The 26,067-nt window shown below is 36.7% G+C and overlaps 2 protein-coding genes across 2 annotated transcripts in view; one reads left to right on the forward strand and one right to left on the reverse strand.

Moving 5' to 3' along the window:
- The window catches only part of lpcat1 (lysophosphatidylcholine acyltransferase 1), a 40,743-nt gene extending 28,244 nt beyond the window's left edge, over positions 1–12,499 (forward strand). The window contains exons 11-15 of the mRNA XM_081376878.1: positions 4,273–4,398; positions 8,202–8,355; positions 8,501–8,593; positions 9,839–9,980; positions 11,019–12,499. Coding sequence (XP_081233004.1) covers positions 4,273–4,398; positions 8,202–8,355; positions 8,501–8,593; positions 9,839–9,980; positions 11,019–11,215 — 712 coding nt within the window. The 3' untranslated portion in view covers positions 11,216–12,499. The remainder of the gene's footprint in view (positions 1–4,272; positions 4,399–8,201; positions 8,356–8,500; positions 8,594–9,838; positions 9,981–11,018) is intronic.
- Positions 12,500–22,755: 10,256 nt separating this feature from the next.
- Positions 22,756–25,756, reverse strand: nrsn1l (neurensin 1-like; the record flags this gene model as incomplete). The annotated part of the gene is made up of 2 exons (XM_081376028.1): positions 22,756–23,157; positions 25,577–25,756. The coding sequence occupies 2 exons, from the start codon at positions 25,754–25,756 to the stop codon at positions 22,756–22,758; spliced, it is 582 nt and encodes a 193-aa protein (XP_081232154.1).
- Positions 25,757–26,067: the final 311 nt, after the last annotated feature.

A 26,067-nucleotide genomic window follows, 5' to 3' on the forward strand; every position in this document is an offset into this window, starting at 1 on the left:
AAGTGTCGTGGCTCTTCCAAGCTTTATAATGACAGTCAATGGGTATATTTTTCATCAAAGTGCATCTATCCATCATAAAAGCATATCTATCCATCATAAAAGTGCATCTATCCATCATAAAAGTGCATCTATCCATCATAAAAGTGCACGTGTCAATCATAAAAGTGCATCTATCCATCATAAAAGTGCATCTATCCATCATAAAAGTACATCTATCCATCATAAAAGTACATCTATCCATCATAAAAGTGCATCTATCCATCATAAAAGTGCATCTGTCCATCATAAAAGTCCGTCTATCCATCATAAAAGTGCATCTATCCATCATAAAAGTGCATCTATCCATCATAAAAGTGCATCTGTCCATCATAAAAGTGCATCTGTCCATCATAAAAGCATATCTATCCATCATAAAAGTACATCTATCCATCATAAAAGTACATCTATCCATCATAAAAGTGCATCTATCCATCATAAAAGTGCATGTGTCAATCAGAAAAGTGCGTCTATCCATCATAAAAGTGCATCTATCCATCATAAAAGTGCCTCTGTCCATCATAAAAGTGCATCTATCCATCATAAAAGTGCATCTATCCATCATAAAAGTACATCTATCCATCATAAAAGTGCATCTGTCCATCATAAAAGTGCATCTATCCATCATAAAAGTGCATCTATCCATCATAAATGTGCATGTGTCAATCATAAAAGTGCATCTATCCATCATAAAAGTGCATCTGTCCATCATAAAGGTGCATCTATCCATCATAAAAGTACATCTATCCATCATAAAAGTGCATGTGTCAATCATAAAAGTGCGTCTATCCATCATAAAAGTGCATCTATCCATCATAAAAGTACATCTATCCATCATAAAAGTGCATCTATCCATCATAAAAGTGCATGTGTCAATCATAAAAGTGCATCTATCCATCATAAAAGTGCATGTGTCAATCATAAAAGTGCGTCTATCCATCATAAAAGTACATCTATCCATCATAAAAGTGCATCTATCCATCATAAAAGTGCATCTATCCATCATAAAAGTGCATGTGTCAATCATAAAAGTGCGTCTATCCATCATAAAAGTGCATCTATCCATGCATAAAAGTACATCTATGATGGATAGACACACTTTTATGATAGATAGATGCACTTTTATGATGGACACATGCACTTTTATGATGGATAGATATGCTTTTATGATGGACAGATGCACTTTTATGATGGATAGATGCACTTTTATGATGGATAGATGCACTTTTATGATGGATAGACGCACTTTTATGATGGACAGATGCACTTTTATGATTGACACGTGCACTTTTATGATGGATAGATGCGCTTTTATGATGGATAGATGCACTTTTATGATGGATAGATGCACTTTTATGATGGGTAGACGCACTTTTATGATTGACACATGCACTTTTATGATGGATAGATGCACTTTTATGATGGATAGATGCACTTTTGTGATGGATAGATGCACTTTTATGATGGATAGGTGCACTTTTATGATGGACAGATGCACTTTTATAATGGATAGACGCACTTTTATGATGGATAGATGCACTTTTATGATTGACACGTGCACTTTTATGATGGATAGATGCACATTTATGATGGATAGATGCACTTTTATGATGGATAGATGTACTTTTATGATGGATAGATATGCTTTTATGATGGATAGATGTACTTTTATGATGGATAGATATGCTTTTATGATGGACAGATGCACTTTTATGATGGACAGATGCACTTTTATGATGGATAGATGTACTTTTATGATGGATAGATGCACTTTTATGATGGACAGATGCAGTTTTATGATGGATAGATGTACTTTTATGATGGATAGATACGCTTTTATGATGGACAGATGCACTTTTATGATGGATAGATACGCTTTTATGATGGACAGATGCACTTTTATGATGGATAGATGCACTTTGATGAAAAATATACCCATTGACTGTCATTATAAAGCTTGGAAGAGCCACGACACACTCTGATTGTATTCTTGTGAAAGAAGAAAGTAATATACACCTAGGATGACGTCAGGGTGAGTAAATCATGGGCTAATTTTCCTTTTTGGGTGAACTATCCCTAGGACCATAGACATAAAATACAAATAGGACTACCAAATTGCCTATCACAGTTTTTGGCAAGTAAATCACGTGATGTGACACATCCTATTGACCCTGTTCACATTTCTGGGTTTCTCAGAAGTGTAAGGCATCATAGTTGGGTTAACTTCTATAGCAGTGAATGAAAGACTACATTAAATATATATTTTTGTGTTCCAATTTGCTCAAATAGCAAAAGAAAAAGGCCACAACAGTGTTTTCACAACTTTCAAAAAGAGTAAAAAAATAGATAATGGCAGTCGGAAGAAAGAAAGTTGTCAACTTTGTCACAGCCGCGCTATTAGAAACACCCTCACAGCAGCGTTAACTAGTTTTTGTGTAAATAATACAAATATAGTGTTATATGCGTAATTATATTTTATTATGACAGTATGTGGCAACATGTACGTTAAAAGCGCATCTTCTGCACTAAACAATAATATTGCAATATTCTAGACTCTTACATGTACCTAACGCCACACTTACACTACAGAAGACTGTAAAAAATATATTTTTGTATTTTCAAATTACAAATTACTTGTATTTTCATTAAATACTTTTTGATGTATTTGTGCCCATCTCTGGTTAAAGGTTGTCAGAAGAACTGCTCCATGCTACATAGGATGCCGTTGCTAGGGGTTGGCAACCAAATGTAGCAGGACACAGCATGCTGAAACACTAGAGAGCAGCGACAGCAGCGGTGATTCCGAAACAGCTAAACAAATTGTATAAACATTATTACAGAAATTAGTTATCACCCTGAATTGTAATCTGTTTATCTGTTTCGTTTTTTTTTTTTGTTTTTTTTTTGGTACAAATTGCTACTTAATGTAACAGTTTTAATCAGTAAATACTTTTAAACCTACTCCACACATGACTCCTGTGTGTTTTAGTCTTTCAGCATTTAGTTGTCAGTACCTTTGTCTCACACTCCAAACACCAGGATTGAACACTAACCAGCCTAACCCAAAATCCTCAAATCCCTTTTTTTATTTTAATAGAATAAATAAAGCTATCCCACTTGTGAAAGAATATTAGAAATAGACATTGCAATACAAATAATTGATATTGCATAAATATGCAAACGATATACTGTACATACAGAAACAGAGCAGTATAAAATTAACACCAGTTAATGGTAAACTTCTTTCTTGGATCTTGTTTGAATTGACAGGCTATTATAGGCTTGAAATTGAATTCCCTCTAAATGTGTTATGGGCCATGAGGACTGTCTGGTTAGTAAAAAAAAATCAAAATATGATTTCATCCAGTAAAAGTTAACTTTACATGGTAATTTGTTTATTGTAACAACAACAAAGGGAAAAGAATGCTACCGATTACAAATGGAATGTTCAATATTTTTTTTCTTTTTTTTTCGCCTACCTATGAATTAAGAGGCATTGTTAACTCTTACATTCTAATTACATGTACAATCAAGGCATCAGATAAAAGCTTATCTTCCACTCTTTCTAAAGGTGTGCTCAGTTTGTTTCTTGCATAAAGTATCAGGGAGATATGGCTCACGATTCATGAATATAATTAAACCGTTTTAGCATGTTTGGGTGATTCTGGGAGTTAAAGCCGAATTTGAGGTAACATTGTTTTGACCCTAATTACAAGTTTCCAGCAGCTTGTTGACCGGGTTGGCCACCCAGGTTGTGATCCTCAGACATCATAGATTTCATTTTTATATGACAACCTTTTACAGCAGCCCATGTCTGATTTCCTAAAAAACAGGTGTTTTGCCCCCTGGGTACAATGCTTGTGTTTCAGATCGAAGCTTCCCAGAAGCGGCTCTCCGCGCCGCTTCGCTAAATATAGGCGCCTAGTCTATTTTGACGCACCGCGTGGAGGACGGAATAAAACCTTGTCGCAGCTGTAATGCACCGCAGACGTGTGTTGTAAATGAGGGGTGAGACTGTGTCGCGCAGCGCCGCGTTCCGATTAAAGCGACATACACCGGTATTGCGGTATATTAAAAATTCATATCGTAACAAAAATAAACACCGGTATTCGGTATGAACCGGTAAACCGCCCAGCACTACCAGGCCTTTATATATCAGATCATTCTAAAAGGCCTTAGTGTCCTGTAATTAGTAATAAAACATACTTGTCTTCATTCTGTGTGTTTTCTCCATAGGGCACTTGGGTTGCCCATTATCGATTACTCCTTTGAGGACTGCCAGCTTGCTATGGCTAAAGGCCCTTTGCGTTTACCCAGACACACCTGCTTGCTGGAGTTAGCCAGACTGGTGCGAAGTTTGGGGTGAGTAGATCAGTAGTTTTAAGTTTTAACACCACTGCATGATGTCTAGGGCGATGTACGGTGGCATACACTACCGTTCATAGTTTTTTTTGATTGTTTTCTTTTTTTAAAGAAATTAATACTTTTATTCAGCAAGAATGCTTTACATTTATCAAAAGATTTCTCTTTCAAACAAATTATGCTCTTTTTTTTATTTTCTATTCATCAAATAATCCTGAAAAAAAATTATCATGGTTTCCACAAAAAAGTTTTTTGAAGGATCATGTGACACTGAAGACTGGAGTAATGATGCTGAAAATTCAGCTTTGTCATCAATATTTTAAAATATTTTACAATAGAAAACAGTTATTTTAAATTGTTATAATATTTCACAATATTACATTTTTAATGTATTTTTGATCAATAAATTAAAGCAGTAGTGTAATTCAGAGTATTTCCACATTCGTTGATGAGTTTTTCATCTATTACTGTACGTTAATGTTAAGGAATTTATATTAAGAATTTTTGTCCATGCAAAATATATGAATCTAAAAGCAAAGAATAATATGCAATGCTAGCAACCCAGTATCTTGTAAACATAACTTTGATACCATACTATCCATCTGTTATTATCATGAGGATGTCCTGATTTGGTGAGTAACTAAGCAGTGACCAATCAGACAAGGCTCCAATGAGAATTACCGGAAGAGAGTCTGTCAAAAGTTTTCCTGTGGTTCCTGGAAGTTGCTTAAAGGGAGTCTGTCAGATTATAGCTTGTAAAAACTCTAGCCTTTTTTTCTGTGCAGTGTGCACCAGATGATCTCTGAACAAACATGGACTTTAGGTGGTCTGTAGGTGTGTCTAGCAGAACAGCAAACTTATTTTTTTTTTTTTTTTAATATACTTGATCTCTCAATTTGTAGATTGAAAGAATCAGTGCTTATGTTTTAGTTAAGTAGGTTATAACATGTGAAAGACAGTCTCAGGTACACAAGGTGCTGGGTTTGGTCATTGGTTGAATCAACCATCCAGCCAATCAATCCATTAGCACGTTCATCAATCGCTTGGCTCTACATATCATAGTATTGATCTATGGTTCTTCAGTAGAGCCACACCATAAATGATCATTACGTTCAATAGTATGAGCAGCGCTGTGCTGATTGATGAAAAAATCAAACATAGCTCTTTGCCTGCCAGCACTGCACTCATAACGAGAAGTTAACATGGGCGTTGTTTGCTTTGGATTTAGAGGCTGATGATTGATTTTACACTGGTGGTACAGCAGTGGGCCGGTTTGTACTGATGCTTCTCATCAGGCAGTGAACATGCTGCCCTCTAGTGAATATGATGAGAAAATACAATCAACAAACATGACTTGCTGTTATAATGGTCAAACTATAACATTCTTTGAGCATCAAAGGTGAATAAAAATTGGCTTTGGCAAGTAAATAAAATAGTAAATTGCCAGTAATTCCGTCTAATTATGTATCTTATACTACGAATACTACTACTATTAATAAAAATAATAATAATAATAAGTGAAGTAAGCAAATAAAACCAGAGACATACACTACTTTAAAATTTGGAATCACTTTTGATATGTTATTTTAAAGAAATTGATACACTTATTCACCTTCAATCTCCTTCAATCGGCCTGTATTTCGGTCTTTCGACGCAGGCCACAACAACTTCGCCAGGCTTTTCGGTCACGGCCCGCTTCCATCGCCCGTCTGACCTCCTGGCCACGTGTCCGGCCCATCGCTTCTTGGCCTGTTCGGCCTGGCTGGCGTCCTTGACCTTGCTCGTCTTCCTCAGTAGCTCGTTGCTGATGTGGTCTGTCCTCTTGACGCCGACCATCGCGTTTGGCCAGCTTCTGCCTGTCGGCCGCGGTCAGCGACCAGGTCTCGGCCCCGTAGAGCATGAAATTCACTTATTCACCTAGGATGCATTAAATTACAACAAAGACATTTACACTACTGTACATTCTTGACAAAAAAATACCAAAGGTTTATGGTCAGTATATATAGTCACAGGCAGTACAGATGAACCAATGTAAACCTCAAAGTATTGCAACGCTAAAAGTAGTCCTCAAGCTTCTTTCTCTTCTCTAGAATAATTTATCTGATGTTTGTTAAACTAAAATTCGAGAAAATTAGCCAATGGGATTAACTAGACCAGTATCGTCCTCCTGGAGGATTACGGCCCCAGTGCCTAAATCACTAGCGTGTCACATGATCCGTTAGAAACCATTGTAATTTCCTTATTTGGTGCTAAAAAAAAATCAATATCAATGTTGAAAACGGTTGTGCTTGCTTAATATTTTTGGATCAACCATGATAGATTTTTTTCTGAATTCTTTGAGCAGAAAGTTCAAAAATATATCATTTATTTGAAATGGAAATCATTTGTAACATTGTAAATGTCTTTTGTGTCCATTTTGATCAATTTAATGTGCAAAAAGTATTAATTTCTTTTAAAAAATCTTCTATTTCCCCAAAATGTTTTTCTTTAAACTCAGAAGAATCCTCCACATGTAGCATAGACCATATGCAGTCAGTTTATTAAGAGGTTCAACTGAAGTTTAATCTCATGCATTCTGCTGTGCTTCCCGTAGGTGTTATTGGCCTGTAGGATGCTTCCTTTAAACTGTCCCCACTATAAACTTGGATGCATTCATCTAGAAAACACTTTTTTTTTATCTTTTAACATTCAGTCTTTGTTCTTTTGCCCATCCTGCCCCTTTTCTTCTTTTTTTTGTCTTTCATTATTTTTTTCTGCCAGTGTCAGATGTGACTGTTTCTTTGAAACTCTTAAAAGCCCAGTATCCCAGAGTCTTCTCTCCACTGTTAGTGATGAAAAGCTGTTTAGTGTGTACAGTTCAATGTAGCCGCCAGCTGAGCACCAGTAAGGGGTCTGCTTCTCAAACTAGAGACCCTGATGTTCTCGTCCTCTTATTATTCTGAGTCGTCCACTTCTCTCCCTGTGCTGGTTAGATCCATTTTGCTTTCTTCTTTTAAGACAGTAGTTCATGAAACAACCTTCATCTCTCAATATAACAATTCACAGAGTTTCAAGAGAAATATATATTTTTTTTTTAAAGAGGCTATATGCAACTTTTTCCCCAAAATAAACGTAACAATAGCTTTTTTTATTTGACCATATATGACTCAAACATCTCCTGATGAGCATACTGACACCTTGTCAGCTCACAGTGGGTGCACCTATAAGCCTGTATCCTATTTTTCCTATTTTCTGTCGGGTCGGATTTTTCGCGCGCTGTCTGCGGATGTGACGTCAAGCGCGTTCATGTTAAACTTTTCAGATCACTCTGCCACCACCGCTAGTCAGCAAACAAACTTAGTTTCTCAAACAATATATGTATTTGACTGTTCTTACCTCTGTAAACATAATGTTGACTTCTTTGCAGCGGATGACTTGTGAAGTGTGCATTTGCGAGAGCGAGCAGAAAGGAAGAGCTGTTCCGTTTTTTGGCCACAGGTGTCAGTCACGAGTTTAAATTTCAGAAAATCGCATGTAGCCTCTTTAAAACAAAAAGTGACTTGTTAGAAATGCAAGTGTACTCAATACTTTTAAAGATATAGAATTTTATTGTTGCAGTTCATTAGACAACACAAGGATAAAAAAGGGTAGTAGTAGTTTGTAGATATCTTATATATCAGTATATAAGATTTTCTAGGTTGAAACATTTTTAATATTTTAACTAGTCTTACATTTTCTCAGTTCACCAGACAGTGGCACATTTGGTTAATAATACTACTACTAATAAAAAAGTTAATAATTAATGATTTTTCGTCTTCTCTTAGACTGAAGACGAGGGTCACTGATGAAGTCCTGCATGAAGAAGCCTCCAGGGCCCATAGGATGTGTGGAAGCAGGCTGGATCTGGAGGGCTTTGCTCAGTACCTGAATAAATCCACGACAGAAGCAGTCCAGGACATCTTCTCTCTTTTTGAGGAGGTTAAACATTTATCAGATATCTTTATTAGAGCGTGACTGTATGGAAAACAAATTAACTTGCATTTCAAACAGATCAGTTGTAATCAGTTTTGCGTTTACATTATGTCTGTCAGACTGTGATGACATTTTAATGAATTGTTTCCAGCATGGGAAGATGGATGTGAGAGAGTATGTCATCGCCCTGTCAGTGGTTTGTAGACCTTTCAGATATCTGGAGACCATTAAACTGGCCTTTAGGGTGAGTTGAGTTTCTAAAATCTCTCGTTGTTTCAAAAGGACAAGATCTCACACATTACATGTGCAGTATAATACAGTATATTCTGCTTAATATTAGGGGTGGAACGGTACACAGAAGTCACGGTTCGGTTCATACAGTACCTCGGTTCAGACATCACGGTTCGGTACGAGTTCGGTACAATGGAGGGAAAAGCAAAACAAAAATGCAGAAGGCTTGTGCATGTCTCAGGCTGTACCACCAAAGGAAAATAAATTACTTAAGCCTTGCATTTTTTAAATAAGTTTTATTAATAAAGTATAGGCATAGAACCCGTTTATTTGTAGTGCACTGACAATAGTTTTATATAATTAGTAGAGGTGGGCATAGATTAATTTTTTTTAATCTAGATTAATCTAGATTAATTTTGAAATTAATCTAGATTAATCTAGATTAAAATGGCACATTTGAATTCTGCCGAAGGCATTCAGAATATGTGTGCTACCCAAATAATGACTATAAAAGTAGGCTTTGCGAAGTCCACAGTAGTTGACTGTCGAGTTCACGCGTGTGAAAACCATAGGTGAAAACCCATGTGCGTGAATTCGACAATTGACTACTGTGGACTTCGACCGACAACAGGAAGAAAATACAGGTATGTGCGCTGGCTGAATTAACCTCACTTTTATTCATATCTTTCACATCTACTGCAGTCAGATTCACCCGCGTTCACTCTGAAGGAATCACTCACATTGGCTGTGCACTTGTAATGACACATCAAGGATGTTAAGAGGTTAAAAGCAGGTTTAAAACTTGCCCCATTGAAGTCAACAGGGCGCATATTTTAAAAAGAGGATAACACTGTGTAGGCAACACCGATTTTTGTCGTTGTTCTCTGTATTGACAGCACTCCAAATGTACAAAAAAATTAGCTCAATGTTAAAATTGACCGGAGTTCTCCTTTAAACACTTTGCAGTTTGAATGATGTCCTGTATAAACAAAATGGAGTATGTTTTTGTTTCCACTGTTCGATCGCGCCCGCGCCTCACACACACATACACACACAAATATAAGTAAACACTTTGCGACTTTTTGATCACGCCCACTTGTAAATTCTCTGTGTAAATTTATGCACCGAACCGTAACGCCCGTACCGTTTCGGTTCAGTACGAATACATGTACCGTTCCACCCCTACTTAATAGATTATAGTTATTAATATGTATTTTTAAGCGAGACATTTAACATTTGAACTTTTCCTTGTGTCCAGATGTTTGAAGCACAGGAGGATGGAGCAGTTGTAGAAGATGAGCTGGCCATCATTTTGAAAACGGCTCTAGGCGTTGGAGATTTTGCTGTTTGCGATCTCTTCAGGGCCATAGATTGCCAAGACAAAGGGAAGATCACATTTGGTAGGACCCTTTACTTTGATTTACATGTTGAATGTGATTGTCTGATTACTTAGGTGTTTGTGATTTGCTTTATTATAAACACAAAATATCAACTACTTAGGTGTTTGTGATTTGCTTTATTATAAACACAAAATATCAACAAGGAAATTAAAACTTCTTTGCTACTTCAATCCTTGTGTTCCGTTGAGATCGGCTTCACTTCATCATTGTTTGGGGTCACAGTGAGCAAAATGATGAAATGAATAGTTCTCTGGTCCTTGATTTTAATTGGCTGAGCCGCATTCTAAAAAAAGTAAATAAAAAAAACCCTGCATCATGCCCAACAACTCCTTAGCTGTTCTAAAACCACAGTTTTAGAGGGGCTTATTGTTTCATTATAATTACAAAGTTGTAATTAACATAAAATTACATTTACACTTCAATTTTGAGTAAAATAATATAGAGTGAGAATTTCTGTAGTCTGGAATTTGATTTAATCTATTGGCATTCAGTTAGATGGAAGTGTGTGCCTCTGATAATGTTTGTGATGATGAAAAAAAAATCTATATTTAACAAGGTTACTTATTACAGAAATAAAATACTGTTCAGTTCACAGTATATATTTTTAATGTTTTGGACACTTAAATGCATGTTAATTAGACTTTAATGAAAATGTATTATAGTTGAAATATATACTATTAAATGCACTTTATATTGAACTTTAGAGGGGATCACTAAAAAGAACCCAAGAACATCTTTACATGTAATTTCATAATTGCTTCTAATTACACATTTGTAATGATAAAGTTGCAATTTAGTAAATATATTTAAAATATATTACCTATCAATGTAATATTAAATAAGTTAAAGTTAAAGTTAAATTCACTACAAGTGCACATTCAAGAAAAAAGAAAAAAATCAATTGCATGCTAAAGAAATGTGTAGAAGTTTTGCCCTTTTTTCTTGAAAAAAAAAATGAAATAGAGCCTGATTATTATGTTTTTGCATCGAATTGAATGAATTAAATTTGTCTCATATATTTGCTATGTTTTGTGGCAGATGATTTTTGCCGGTTTATGGAGAATTGTCCTGATTTTGTGGAGCAGTACCACTGTCTCCTTGAGCCAATCCCTCAACACTCCAGAGAGTCCACTTCACCCTCAGAGTCTCGGCCTTCTACTAACGGCTTCTGTGCTGACTTCAGCCCTCGAGATCCAAACACTCACAGTGCTGCACACTGCAAGAAACAGGACTAAAAGCAGCTTTTACTATCACAGCCTGTCACCCTCAGTGTTGAAGGGTATTTTGTGTGCATGTGTGTACTTCTGTGTGCAGGAGAGTTGATGACAGACGTTATCTTGAAGTTGAATCGGAATTTGCACCTGGGTACATTACCCCAGGGAATTTTTTTTTTTTTTTCAGAGATCTGTTCAAAATCTTCAAGGCGGTTCGTTGTCTGACAGATCTTACGGATGGAATCCAAACTGACTACATTTGAATGCCTTGCATTTTTTTCTTTCTTTCTTTTTTTCTTTTTTTGAGAGATTACAGATCTTCTATATAAAGTATTGTTTCCTTTATAAAATGAGCGTGTGGTTTTAATATATGCAAGAAACCAAACACGTCTTGGCTGATGTCTTTCAGGGTGTTGAGGTGCAATATTACAAAACATACCACCATGTGCTTCACAAATATATTGGTAAAAAGTACATTTGAGTGAACCTGTAAATGTCTCGGGTTTGTTTTTACACGAAAGGAATTCCTTCATTAATAAATCCTATTACAATAGATTAAATAACTCAAATATGTCTGATGATATTACTAAAAACAAATTCACACTGATGATATTACTAAAAATAAATTCACACTATTACATTAAATGGTCATGAAACACTAAAAAACATTTTTTGAGATGTTAACAGATATGTACATTAAAAACAACAATAGCACTTATATGTATTGTTAAAGGAAAAGTGGTTTGTTTATTTTTTTTTCTGAGCCATTTTGTTTTTTTCAGTCTAAAGCAAAGTTGAACCAAAAATGACGAAAGTGAGGTATATGCGTTAATTCGGAGTGGTGATTGGCTACCACTGCCGGACAGTACGAAATTACGTCAGCAGTTTCTGAGCATTTCTCTGCATTATTCATGAGAATGTTGTTTAATTTTCCCCACGATGTCATAGATGGAGTTTGACTACCAACACATCGGAAATATGACTAACAGTACTTAGTATACAAAAACATGCATGAGAACGGTTTCTACGCGGAACGCCGCGATGAGTTTAACAACGCGGATTATTGATTTTATACTGACTGGAGTAAGTATAAGTGCATTTCAAGTTTTTATAAACATGTTTAATCTAGTGAACATGAACCAGCACCGTGTATTCGCAAATAATCACGCCTTCTTCAAATGAAATATATGTGCAAATTAGTAGGCTACATTGAAACAGCCGTACGTTACATTTGATAATTTTTTCTTCTGATAAACAGAAGACAATAATGTAGACCGAAAATTCAAAGTTGCCTACAATGGACAGAAAAAAAAAAAAAAAAAAAGAAAAGTAGTAGGCCTATGCATGTCTTTATTCTCTCTGTTAAATTGACGTATGTGGTTTGTTCAGAGATACTTTAAGACGAATGCGTGTTTAACAACACACTATTATTGGTAGCCTGTCTTGTTTAAAATCACAAAATGATTTTCTGGCTTGTAAAGTCATCTAAAAAAAAATTCTTTTATGAATTACTTTTTTTCTTCAATGACTCCTTAATGCTTTTTTCACTGCTTTATGGGTAAAATAAATGTGATTTTTATTACCGACCTTTTAAAATGAAAGATTAATATGCAACAGACGACCCAACTGATCATTGACGGCTCCAAAAAAAGAACAACGAAATTCCAGTGGAGTTTATTTATTAGCAGTGTAGGACTTCACCACAAAAAGGCGCAATATTCAAGAGAGTGTATTCGAATCATTTTAGGACATTGCGCTGGTTTTCTTTGTGATAGTAGTTTAGAGAATGTTTCAGCTTTTGACTTTGGAGGATGAGACAATGTTACTTTTGGAAGCCCCTCCTGGGATGTGACGTCACAGAGTCATTGAGCCCGCGCGACTTTTTTTTTTTTTTTTTTTTATTAATTTAGGTATTAATTCAGGTTAATACCAGGTTTAATTATTTATTTAAATTATTTCTTTGTGAAAGGTAATACAGTAGGCTAAATTTTTCTTTCTTTTCTTTCTTTTTTTAATGCTTATAAGCTATTTGTGGTATTTTGACCCCAAATGACGTTTGCTGAAATAAAATAATAATAATAAAAATCCTTTCATCTAACTGGCACTTGATGTCGTGGTTGACACTTTCTAGCACTACAAATTAATAAATAGGAATGATATCTGGTTATGTTGGCGTGAAACTGCTCAGGATTTTTTTTTTTTTTTTTATGTAGGCCACTTGTTTAAATTTACAAAACACCTTAAATCTTCCCAACACTGCACAAATGTAGAGTAAAAACATAAAGTGAGTGAAATTACATTTGTTTAAAAAAATACGTTATTACATGTATGTTACAAAAATGCATTTTATGGGGTCTCTGGAGACCCCAACATCCTGAGTGTAGGCCTACATTCAAAATGAATAGCTCATAAGGGTTAATAATAGAATGCCATGAGCACAAAATATTTAACATTGCTGATAAAATTGTTTCATCATTATTCTTGAACATGACTCACTGTTTTCATTCACTTTCACATGTATAGTCTTTCACATTTTCTTCCTCTCGCTCTATTTTTTCTTCCCTCACCCACCTTTTTCTTCCATTCCTCTCTGATCTGTCACCTAAGCCTACGATGTAAACACATGATGTCATTTGTTAGAGAAACTTACATAAAGGAATGTTTCGCTGCACCACAGGGAGGCGCTATAACATTAACAAAACGCCCCAAATCAACTGGAAAGACGGCAAGAAAAAGCATTACATCATCCCTGTTGTAAAAATAGACTAAGAATTGCTTCTTGAGTTCTTGAAAGTGGAGCATTTTGCCACCTGTGTCCAAGCTGTTAATAGATAATGACATCATCTGAAATGGCTCATGGAAAGCAGGATTTGACACTCGGATGGACTGAATGGATGAAGTTGCTATGCAACCTGGTCATCTGAATTAGCCAAAGTGCCCTTGAAATTCTCCCTCAGTGTAATTCTTTGTTCTTCGCTTTCCTTTTACATGAATGGACGGAGCAGAGTCACATTAGTATGGTCTGACAGAATGTGTGAGCTAGTCAAATGTGAATTCTGAAAGGTCATTTGCTTATTCAGCTCATTGTAGCTGTAGGACTATTTAGAGCATTGGCACTAAATTCATGGAAAATATTTCAGTCTTGCAAAGATCTGAATTGATTATTGATATTTATGCACAATGCGATCAGCTACAAGACCACGGTGTAATTGCTGATATAAATGCTGCTAAAATGTACAAAATGTCAAGTCACCTTTATTTATATAGTGCTTTATACAACACAAGTTGTTTCAAAGCAGCTTCGCTGTAAAAAACATAAGCGGCTTCAAATATTAGACAAATATTAATTCTGCTGTAAAGCCGCTCTACACACACAATAGTGCTATTATAGCTCAAGTCAGTTCAGTGTTGATTTGCTTCGGTTAAGTAAGTGTGTAATGTTCATCAATTATGAAATTAGTTCAATGTGAACATGTGTGTTCCAATTTCTGGAAATTCATATTCTTCGAATATCCAATAAGACTCTGGGGAAAAAGTCACCCAATGTTGAATCTAAAGATTAACATACATTCATCTTACAAGCCTACAATATGATGGTTTCACAGACAGTTTGAAGAAATGCATGCGTCTACATCTGAATCCACACGTTTGTATAGTATCAGTCTGACCCCGCGACATGTCCATCCTTATGGCGGGCATTATTATGATAATGATATGGAATATGGAGGGTGATATTTGGAAAGCATACGTTTCATCTCGTCTGTCTGTCCCTCTCCATGTATAATCACTCTCTGCCCGTGTTTGATGAGCAGGGAGAATTTCATTAAAGCGCTGATATGGACTAGTCTCATTCGCCGTGCCTCGGGCTTCCTTCAAGAACCTGCCAACATCTATATGTGTGTGCCGCTATTCATATATGCAAACATTTCTGTCAAATCTCTCAGCACCTGACAGCAGTGTGAACCCAATAAACCAGAGGCAGATAAGAGCTGGCGTCAGTAGGCAGAACTAATATTATTTGTGCAGTGGAAAGCGTTTATCTGTCACGGACTGAGAATTGATGGTTTTGTGTCACTTTTGTTTAATAATGATGTGGTAATCTCAATATGCCCACTGGCTCGGGCTCTATTAAAGTTCAAAAGATTATCCAAATTAAAATCTCATTTGAAATATTGCTTTTTCCCAATATTTTGACTGGAGGTGGATTCTATTGGATGCGATATTTCTCACTTAGCAATCCAATTAACATTTTATGTTTGACAAACTGCAACGATGGCAAATAGGACCGGGGCTGTGCGACTGTGAAATCTTATAATGGGTCTTTCAAAGATACTGAACTAGCTGCAATAAAACTTTTTTAATTTCACGACAGACGAGATTTAAATATGGCCCTCAGTGTGATGACTCAAATGTGGCTGTCACTAAACAAAAGCAGAAAAATATTTTCCGTATCTTTGCGGTGACAGTGGATGTCAGAGCCCTTATCATGAAGACAGATTTCCATTCACCGTTGCATAACATTGAATTAGCTTTAGTGATTGCTTGCCAGAACTTGGTGTGCGTCTTTATGTCACATCACGGGTGATCACATGCAGCACATTGTGGCCTGAAGAAGCCACTGACTCTGAACAAATGAAATGAGGGACTTGATCACCTGTCAGTCATGTGATCACTGCGTATTTCGTAACTATTTATGTACACTATTAGGGTGACCATACGTCCTCTTTTTCCAAGACATGTCTGGCCGGGATTTCGAGATCGCCCAAAATATTCGGGATTCGGCTTTTGCTTTCTCGTCGTTTACATGCACACCTTTTGATTCAGTAGGACTGAATTAATTCCGATTGGTGAATCTGAATGTAGTGTTTACATGAACGCTAAACAAGTGATCGGTTGATGTGCGTTTTAGCATTGCTAAGAAAATTCCTGTGTTTTCGTCTCGATCGGGATCCGTGTGAAGCAGAATGCATGACCTGCAAAGCTCGCACGGACGTGTCAGTGTCAAATAATGTAATAATGTAAACATAATGAATGGTGACTGTAGAGAGCAAAAGCCGAATCCCGGGCATTTTGGGGGATCTTGAAATCCTGGCCAGACGTGTCCTGGTTAAACAGGACGTATGGTCACCCTACAATATATACTTTATACTATATACATTTACTGTCCACCTTATTAGGGACACCTATTCAACTGTTCGTTACACATGGCAGCAACTCAATGCATTTAGGCATATAGTCAAGACAATCTGCTGAAGTTCAAACTGAGCATCATAATGTGGAAAAAAAGGTGATTTAAGTGACTTCGAACGTGGTTGAACAAGGTTGTTGGTGCCAGACGAGCTGGTCTGAGTATTTCAGAAACTGCTGATCAACTGGGATTTTCACACACAACCATCTCTTGCTTTTACAGAAAATCTCCAGTGAGTGGCAGTTCTGTGGGTGAAAAGGCCTTGTTGATGTCAGAGGTCAGAGGAGAATGGCTTGACTGGTTCGAGCTGATAGAAAAACAGCAGTAACTCAAATAACCACTCGCTATAACCGAGGAATGCAGAAGAACATCTCTGAATGAAAATGAAAAGCAGACGGGCTACAGCAGCAGAAGAACACACCTAAGAACAGGAAACTGAGGCTTCTATTCACACAGGCTCACCAAAATTGAATGAGTGGAAAAAACGTTGCCTGGTCTGATGAGTCTCGATTTCTGACATTCAGATGGTAGGGTTAGAATTTGGCATAAACAACATGAAATCATGGATCCAGCCTTGTATGAACTGCATGAACTGTTCAGGCTGCTGGTGGTGATTTAATGGTGTGTTGGATATTTTCTTGGCACACTTTGGGCCTCTTAGTACCAACTGAGCATAATTTAAATGCCACAGCCTACCTGAGTATTGTTGCTGACCATGTCCATCCCTTTATGACCACAGTGTACATCTTCTGATGGCTACTTCCAGCAGGATAATATGCAGGATCTAAAACTGATCTCAGAGTTCCCTATACTCAAATGACCTCCACAGTCACAAGATCTCAATCCTATAGAGCACATTTGGGATGTAATGGAACGGGAGATTCGCATCATGGATGTGCAGCCGACAAATCTGCAGCAACTGCGTGATGCTGACATGTCAATATTGACCACAGTCTCTGAGGAATGTTTACAACACCTTGTTGAATCTATGCCATGAAGAATTAAGGCAGTTCTGAAGGCAAAAGGGAGTCTAAAAGTTTGGAGTTCATTTATTATTACTATTTTCCACAACTAGTAAAGATATCAAATTATGAAATTGAACAAATATTAATATATAAGTATATATAGTATATATATATATATATATATATATACAAAAAATATACGTTTTTTTGAAAGAGATATGTTGACCATTTTTTGGATGTTTTCCTTCATTATCTGGTAACCAGCCACTTTGAATGAATGAATGAATGACATATGCAGTTTCTACAAAACTCATCTAAAATATTTTTAGCATCATGAATATTGCATCATAAATAATTTAATCGAATTCAATATTTTAATAAATAATACAATTGTCAAGTGTTTTCAAAATTGCCATAAAAAGTTTGCATAACTAGAGATAGCCATAATTCAGTATCTAGCGAATATAGAAAACATCACTTGTCAGATATTCCATATTAAAAAATAATAAATGTAAAAATATTCTAAGAGTGGTTTTAACACTGTATCTGCTAATGTTTCATGCTATTGCATCAGTTAATCGTTCGACTTCTTGGATAATAAGTGTCATAGACCTCAATTATCTCACATTCTTAAATAAACTATTTGAGATGTTGCATTTTAGAGTCTTTTATGGATAAATAGCAATAGGCTCTTTATTGTGGTTTGAGACCTTGAGCGCATCAGCATCACTCAACAGTGCCAAGAGTTCATAGGTTCAATGAATTTCTGCTGTGTGCAGTTTCTCAGAGCAGTGAGTCATTTTCCACAGCTCAGTCAATGGAGCATGTCAGTTTCGTCTCATTTCCCCACCCCCCCCACCTCAAACTGAACAGACTGCTCTGGTGTCGCAGACCCTCCATGTATCCGCCTGTCTCTCTACTCCATGCAGCCTGAGCTTAGATTCTCCAACTCACATAGGCTACAGTTGTGAGTTGTCGGTTAATGACATGTAGTAAGGCTCCTGAGTGATGGATGTACTGAAAAAACTGACCTGCCTGCTGACCTAAAGCGATAATTCATACAAAAATTCTGTGATCATTTAATCACCCTCATATCATTCTAAAATTGCATGATTTTCTTTATTCTGCGGGACACACATAAAAAAAGCTGTCTGTATTATGAAAGTCAATGGGACCCAAACCTAATTTTGGGACAGAAAATTAACTCAACTGGGACCCAGACAGCAACATAGTGTCGGCCCAGATCCGGCCCACAATTGGTACACATGGATTCCACACGTACCAGATGTGGGCTGGATCTGGGCCGACACATATGTTGCTGTTTGGGTATATTCCAATTCATTGTATACAGAGACTATATCAAATATGGTGCCACATACCTCAAACATCAGCCAAAGTTCAAAGAATATAGAGCCTGTCCCAATACACATACTTATAGCCTTGGCCACTTGAGCGCGTGTCGTGCACGTGACAGGAAGTGAGACTGCCCCAGATCTGATAAATGCCAAAGCTCAGTGCCATTAATGCACTCTAAATTCACACTATCTCTAATAACGCTACGGACTAACGCTGTAGGCTGTGTATCCCATCATTCTTCATGTTCAGAAACTCATGGGAAATCGCATGAATTCGAGAAAAACTGTAAGTTAACTTACCAAACATCCAAAACAATGTGCTAAATGCACTTTTTGTAGTACTGTGTGTGTACATATGATGATACTGTATTTTACCAGCTGAGAACTCACGAAGAGCTTATAAATGTGACCCTGGATCACAAAATCAGTCACATGTCGCACGGGTATATTTGTGGCAATAGCCAACAATACATTGTATGGGTCAAGATTATCAATTTTACTTTTATGCAAAAAATCATTAGGATATTAAGTAAAGATCGTGTTCCATGAACATATTTAGTAAATTTCCTACCGTTAATATATAAAACATTTATTTTTGTGAGTGAATGCAACACAATCGCAAACATAAATGGACAACTTTAAAGGCTATTTTCTCAATGTTTCGATTTTTTGGGACGCTCAAATTCCAGATATTCAAATAGTTGTATTTCCGCCAAATATTGTCCTATCCTAACAAAACCATACATCAATGGAAAGCTTATTTATTCAGCTTCCGGGTGATGTATAAATCTCAATGTTAAAAATTGTACCCATGTGACTGGTTTTGTGGTCCAGGGTCACAAATGTGTAAAGGAATCAAAACAGTGGTAGGAATTCCTCTGTTGCACACATAAAAGTTCTGCTTCAAGAAGATACAGTTCCAATGCCTGTACCGAACTGTAATGGCAACATTGTTCTTTTTAGGGTGGCATCTTGTGACATCACATCCTGTTTTGGTTTGTTTAGAGTCTGAACACACCCTTAAAGTGCAAGTGTATATTAAAAATATGTAAATAAAGCTCTGTAAAAAAAAAAAATGCTACTTGATTTTGACAACACTTTAAGGGTGTCCTCTTGGGTAATCAAAAGTTCTACACACACTTTGCGGGCTTCTCGCCCACTTGAACACTTGAGTCAAATACAGGAAATATGTCAAGTGGCCACAGATAAGTGGTTAAGTGCAAAGACCACAAGTGTGGGTATTGGGACAGGGTCAACAAAAGGCTGTGAGTTTGGTAGTAGATGTTCAAAACATTCATGAAGTGTACTTTGGGTTTAACATCAAACCTCATTGGTCTTCGAATATCACATGACCAAACGTCATGCCGTTTGTGGTTTGCCATATTTGATGTAGTCTTTACATGCAATGTTTTGAATTATATGAGAGTGAATCCTTAAATTTCAACCTGTCAACCAGAATAGGATGAGTAAATGAGAGAATTTTTGGGTGAACTGTTCTTTGAAAAAAAAAACACGCTCCGAGTGGGATTTGAACCGGCGTCTCCGGTATGCAGGCTAACAAGGACGCAGTCTCTAGTACACCTCTTAAAGGCCAGGGGAGTGAGGTTTACACACACAGCTCTTACTAGATTGCCTCCATTACACTCAACCCCCTAAACCTCACTCCCATGTGTCACGGCACCAAATATAACTGGTCCTGTTTGAACCATCAGAGCGGGATTCTAACCAACGTCGGACGCAGGCAAGGATGCTAAAAACTGCAGTCTCTAGCGCAGTCGCTAGTACACCTCCTGAGGCCAGGAGAGTGAAGTTTACACACACAGCTCTTACTAGCTTGCCTCCGTGACAATAGATTTACCTATTCATGTTTTTGAATCCCGTTTTTTAAAGGAACCACTCAGGGTAAAGAGCATTTTAGTAATATATATATATATATATATATATTAATATATATATATATATAAGGTATATAAAGGTCCTTCATGAAACCATCAATGCCAATAAAGAACCTTTACTTTTAATTGTTGGTTAAACATTTCACTAGGCAGAAATAATCTTAGAACTTAGAATTTAGATGTACCACCATTGGTACCATGACTAACCCACACCTATACCCCTAAACCCTATTCCCAACATTAAAAAAAATGCAAGTGGATTGTTCATCCTGAGTGTTAGGGCCTATTTTCTGTATACCTAGCACACATCAACACGCTGTAGCGTTCATCTGGTTTGGCTGTTCTAAACAAACATGTGTTAACAAGCTGCCAACACATTTCAGGCATCAAGCACATGACCTAAAGCTGAAGACAAACAACATTTCTTCCCATCTCACTCTTGTTTTCTGGATAAGCGTCGCTGCAGAGGAGTGAACGATCCTTGATGATGGCTCTACATGTTTGGAGCACTGGTTAATTGATTGTTAACAGCCCGCGTACTGTGAGCTATGACTGTTATATGAGAGAAGGTGACTCACGGCGAGCCCTCGCGAGACAAAGAAAGAGGAAGAACACAGTTTTGTGGAAGCAAGGAATAGAGCTGGGATGAGTCATCGCTGTGTCCTGCATCTATTTACAGTCACTCAAATGGCCTACAGATAGACAACGATTTACAACATTAAAAGAGATGTCTCTTTTGTCACACCTTTCTGAGTGTGGCTTTCAGTTCATTCACACCATCAATGAATGAAAAGGTGTAGATGAGGAAAAAAAACACCAAAAGAGAAGTGGATTAAGTATGCTGACATTGATTTATTGGGCTTGTTTAGAGAAGAGCATTTAAATACATTAACATAATGAGACAGTAAGACTGTAAACAATTAAGGTGTTGTGTACAGTAAATCCCATTTAGACTCTCACATTCTATTTAACTGCAGCTGATGAAAGAGTAAGATAGAAGAGAAAATTATTACCTGATATCTTACATAGCAGAATATCTGATAGAAAAGATGTCAGGGATCCAGAAATAGAGACATTAAGAGTAGGTTTGTGCCGGATTGTGCATATTACTATGACAGACCTGCATTTTCTACAGTGTTTGCAAGGCAGCACTGTATTGCTATTCCTCAAACATTGTGGTTATGGCTTTTTCTAAACTACTAAACTCTAAACCTCTTCCTAAATTAACATAACATCAGACTCCACTCCAACTTGTGCTCAAAAACGTTAGCATTCCAAATGACATAATATTTGTATTTGCATATTGAATTGTGATTGGTCTTTTCATAAACCATTTTTACACTTTAAAAGGTGCACACTAGGCAGTGAAGATGCTTTAAATATTTATCTTTTTGTATTTAATATATAGAGACTACCATTCAAAAATTTGGGGTCGTGAGATGTTTTAATGTTTTTGAAAGAATTCGCCTCACCAAGCCTGCTTTTATTTGATCAAAAATACAGTAAAAGCAGTAAAACTGTAATGTATTACAATTTAAAACAACCGTTTCCTGTTTGAATTATTTTAAAATGTAATTTATTGCTGTGATGGCAAAGCTGAATTTTCAGTATCATAACTCCAGTCTTCAGTGTCACATGATCCCTCAGTAATCATTCCTGAAACATTTCATATTATTATCAGTGTTGAAAAAAGTTGTGTTGAAACCACGATTTTAAGGATTTTTTGATGAATAGTAAGGTCAAAAGAACCACATTTCTTTTCATCGAAAAATAATCTTTTGTAACATTATAAATGTCTTTACTATACTACTATAACTTTTGATCAACTTAATGCATAATCGCTGAACAAAAGCATTCATTTCTTTAAAAAATATTATTTTTACTCAAAAGCTTTCTTTTGCTGCCTTGCAACTACTTAGTGGCTGTTCATTTGATCAATACTGTAATGTAGAAAAATACAAAACTTATTTCGACGACAATTATACAAGGACAACAGATGGCACAGGTTTGCTCCACTAATAATTAATAATGTAAGGCTCTTATCACACAATTATCAAACACAAATAAAACACTCCCAAATTTCTCATTGAAATAAACAAGGAGCTTTTTGCTGATTGTTTTGACAGCACTCTTGAACGGGCATTGCCAAAAAGCTCTTTTATGAGCACTTCTGAACTTTATCGTCCCTAGCAAGAGGAGATACTACTCCTTCACCAGAGGCCGGACTGGGAGGCTTCATTACAGGGTCTGCTGGGCTTCTCATTGCACTCAGGACTCTGGTCCCCCCCTTCCGTTCTCCTCTCGAGTCTTCCTTTTTTGTGGGAGTTGTGGAGAAGTTAGACGTCAGGATTCCACCTGCCATCAGAACCCCGCCCAGAGTGAGAATCCCCGTCCCGACCAGAACACATATGTGTAGCGAGTGATTGTGGCGCATGGCCTGGCGGTCCACAAACAGCAGTTCGCCTTCCCCGAAAGCCTCAATGCGAGTGGGGATGGCATAGCCCACTGTCATGATCACCAGCCCCACTGTCAGGAGTACCACACCAACCGCAAGTGTGACCTAAGAGTGAACAGAAGAGTGTTCTTCGTTCTCTTGCACTATATGTCGCTTCTATTGACCCTACGACAGGGGTTACTTAACCACAGCCACAGCTTTTCAAGGGCGAGTAATCTATCTATGTCCGTCAAACAAAACAACCATGATACCACGAAATGGAGTTAATCATAGTTTATCATTACACGAAAATCAGAAAGCATCAGGTTGTTATGTTTAAAGGGGTGATATAATGGTACATGCACTTTTAAAAGTTGATTGTACTGAAATGTGTGTTGGCAGTGCCTGTACACAACCATCATAAAATGATAAAAATCCATCCAGTGTTTTTTTTTAATCTTCTTATACGTTTTCCCCTGTCTCAAATCAAGCCACTCCCACGATTGTTGATTGACAGCAGCGTTTCAACACAGACCCGCCCTCGCTCGTGAGCGAGCTGTCAATCATAGTCCACGCGGTCATTGTTGATACGCTGGAGCACTGTCTATGAGCAGAATGGCGTCTAAGCGATTGTGGTGTTCTGTTCTTGGGTGTAATAAGGAACACAGCAGTCATTTTGATGTTCCTAAATCTGAACCGCTGAAGACGCAGTGGCTGAGTTTTGTTTTCGAAGGGAATATTCCCCACGATCATCGTCAATGCTTTCATGTTTGTGCGAATCATTTCACACACCAGACTGCTTTACAAACGAGGGTCAGTATAAAGCTGTTTTTTGCTAAGAAGCTGCTCCTGAAAAAAGGATCGGTACCAACTATTCGTGTTCCTGCTGGACCTCCAGAAGAACTGAAGTGAGTGTAACGTTTTATTAACCTTTATATTAATATTTATATTAATCTTTGCAAATCGCTAGCACGTTTCATGATGAATGCGGCTAAGGTTTACACTCAGGGTACATAACAGCATATTTTCTATGTACGACGTTCTCGATATAATTCATAATCCCACGTTTATAATGAACAACGCGTTATGGTTATTGTGTTATTGTGTTACAAACGGTGTACGCACAGAACAGAGGGGCGGGGTGAGCAAAGCTCATTATCATTTAAAGACACATGCACTTAAACGGCGTGCTGAAAACAGAGCTGTTTTTGACTAGGTAAAATTAGTGTTTTCTTATAATACTAATGAGAATTTTACATTAAAGTATATTACAAACTTTTAATTTAGACCCTAAAGAATCATATTAGCTTGTACAAAAATGGCATTACTGTATATGACCCCTTTAAACACTAAATATAATGGTAGAAGACAAGAAAACAATGAAACACAAGGGGAAATCTTCAAGTGTCAAGAAGTCTGACAGTTGACATGGCAGATACATTGACTAACATTAATTGACATTGACTCAGAATAATGTGTAATGGACAATTTACAGATGCAAACAGAGTAAATATTGTCTTTTTTATGTGTTTTCCTAAAAATAAAATGAACTTTGGCTGCATGTACTCATCAGAGCTGTAGAAAATCCATTCAGCATGTTTGTTTTTCAAATAAAACCAAATAATCCACACATTAAATGAAATCATTAGTATCTTGGATGAAGCCTATGTGCATTTACTCGAACAGCAGGTAGAAATATGTGGAGGAAATAAACCAATTATCCTGCTCGATGTATCTGACTTTGAAGCACAATGCCATATAAAATCCTTGTAATCGCCTAAATCTAGCATTTAGTCTAGTATATTTATTTTAGGAGAAACCATCGCAGTTTACGGATGTGTAAAATAAGTGAAGGTCAATGTCATAAAAACAAGTCTTATTTAATTTAATTGGCTATTTGGGCCATCACTCATTTATCTGTTGTAAGGTTAATAGACAATTCACAAAGTTTTACTGTAAAAAAAAAAAAAAATTATATGATCAATCAGTTATGACAGAAGATGTTTTAAAATAGCTTCAAAGCATTTTTCTGCTTTTTTCATAAGTTATACAAGATTCAATTCATTTTAAGTCAGTTTAATGTAATTTAAGTTGAAATGACTTAAAAATCCAAGTTGATTGTACTTTAAAATTTAAGGCAGCAACTTTCTTTTACAGTGTTGGTTTAGTTTATAACTTTTGAAAAGACCAGTCGAGACAGAAAGTGTCTGATGGTTAGTTGATGTGATTGATAGTTTATTTGTGATGCGAATCTGAAAGTGAACCGCTATTGATGCACATTTTATGGAAAATAGATATCTTCAGTGCTTTTGAAACTTTTTGATAACAAAAGCTTTTGAATATTATTTTGATAACAAAAACATTTTAAAAAATTACCAAGTTTCAAAACAACATAACACATTCTGAAAGACCAGAGGGGGCAAAGTGGAGTCAATCGAGTTTGGTTTTGGACTCAAGCAAAGCCAATAGTGAAAACAACATTAAATGAGGACTTTGGATCTCTTTTACAGAAAAGTGCAAACCCAACAAAATTTCTCTCTGATACCTTCCAGAAGCATGAGCTCCACCGAAGCGGTGATCTCTGGTCCTGAAAGTCCTCTTGCTGCTCCCTCATTGAGGCTGTGCACTCCTCATAGAAGTGGTGTAAATAGGAGCGCACTCCCAAAACACGACAGCCGGAGTCGACCGCGTGACCGGACCCACAAACCTCAGCGCAAGAGGCCATCTCAGACCTGTGATTACAACCACACATCATTACAGACAACAAAAAAGACATCCCAAAACATCGAAAAACATTTTTTTAACCTTCTCAGATTTTGCTTGTCATTGAGCTATAACAGTGTCCAGCATTTCTCAATGTGACCTTAATTCATTTTGTTGTTTTTTTAAGTCAGCCTTTTCTGATCTTAGATCAAATATAGGCTACAATAGCGCAGATTGCTACAAAAGCTTAAAGTAAACATGCAAAATTATTATTATTTTTTTTTATGGAATATGGCAGAATTTATTATAAATTATTTATCTTTTCCTGATAAA

This window comes from Scardinius erythrophthalmus (assembly GCF_964197995.2).
Source record: "Scardinius erythrophthalmus genome assembly, chromosome: 10".
NCBI classification, from domain to species: domain Eukaryota; kingdom Metazoa; phylum Chordata; class Actinopteri; order Cypriniformes; family Leuciscidae; genus Scardinius; species Scardinius erythrophthalmus.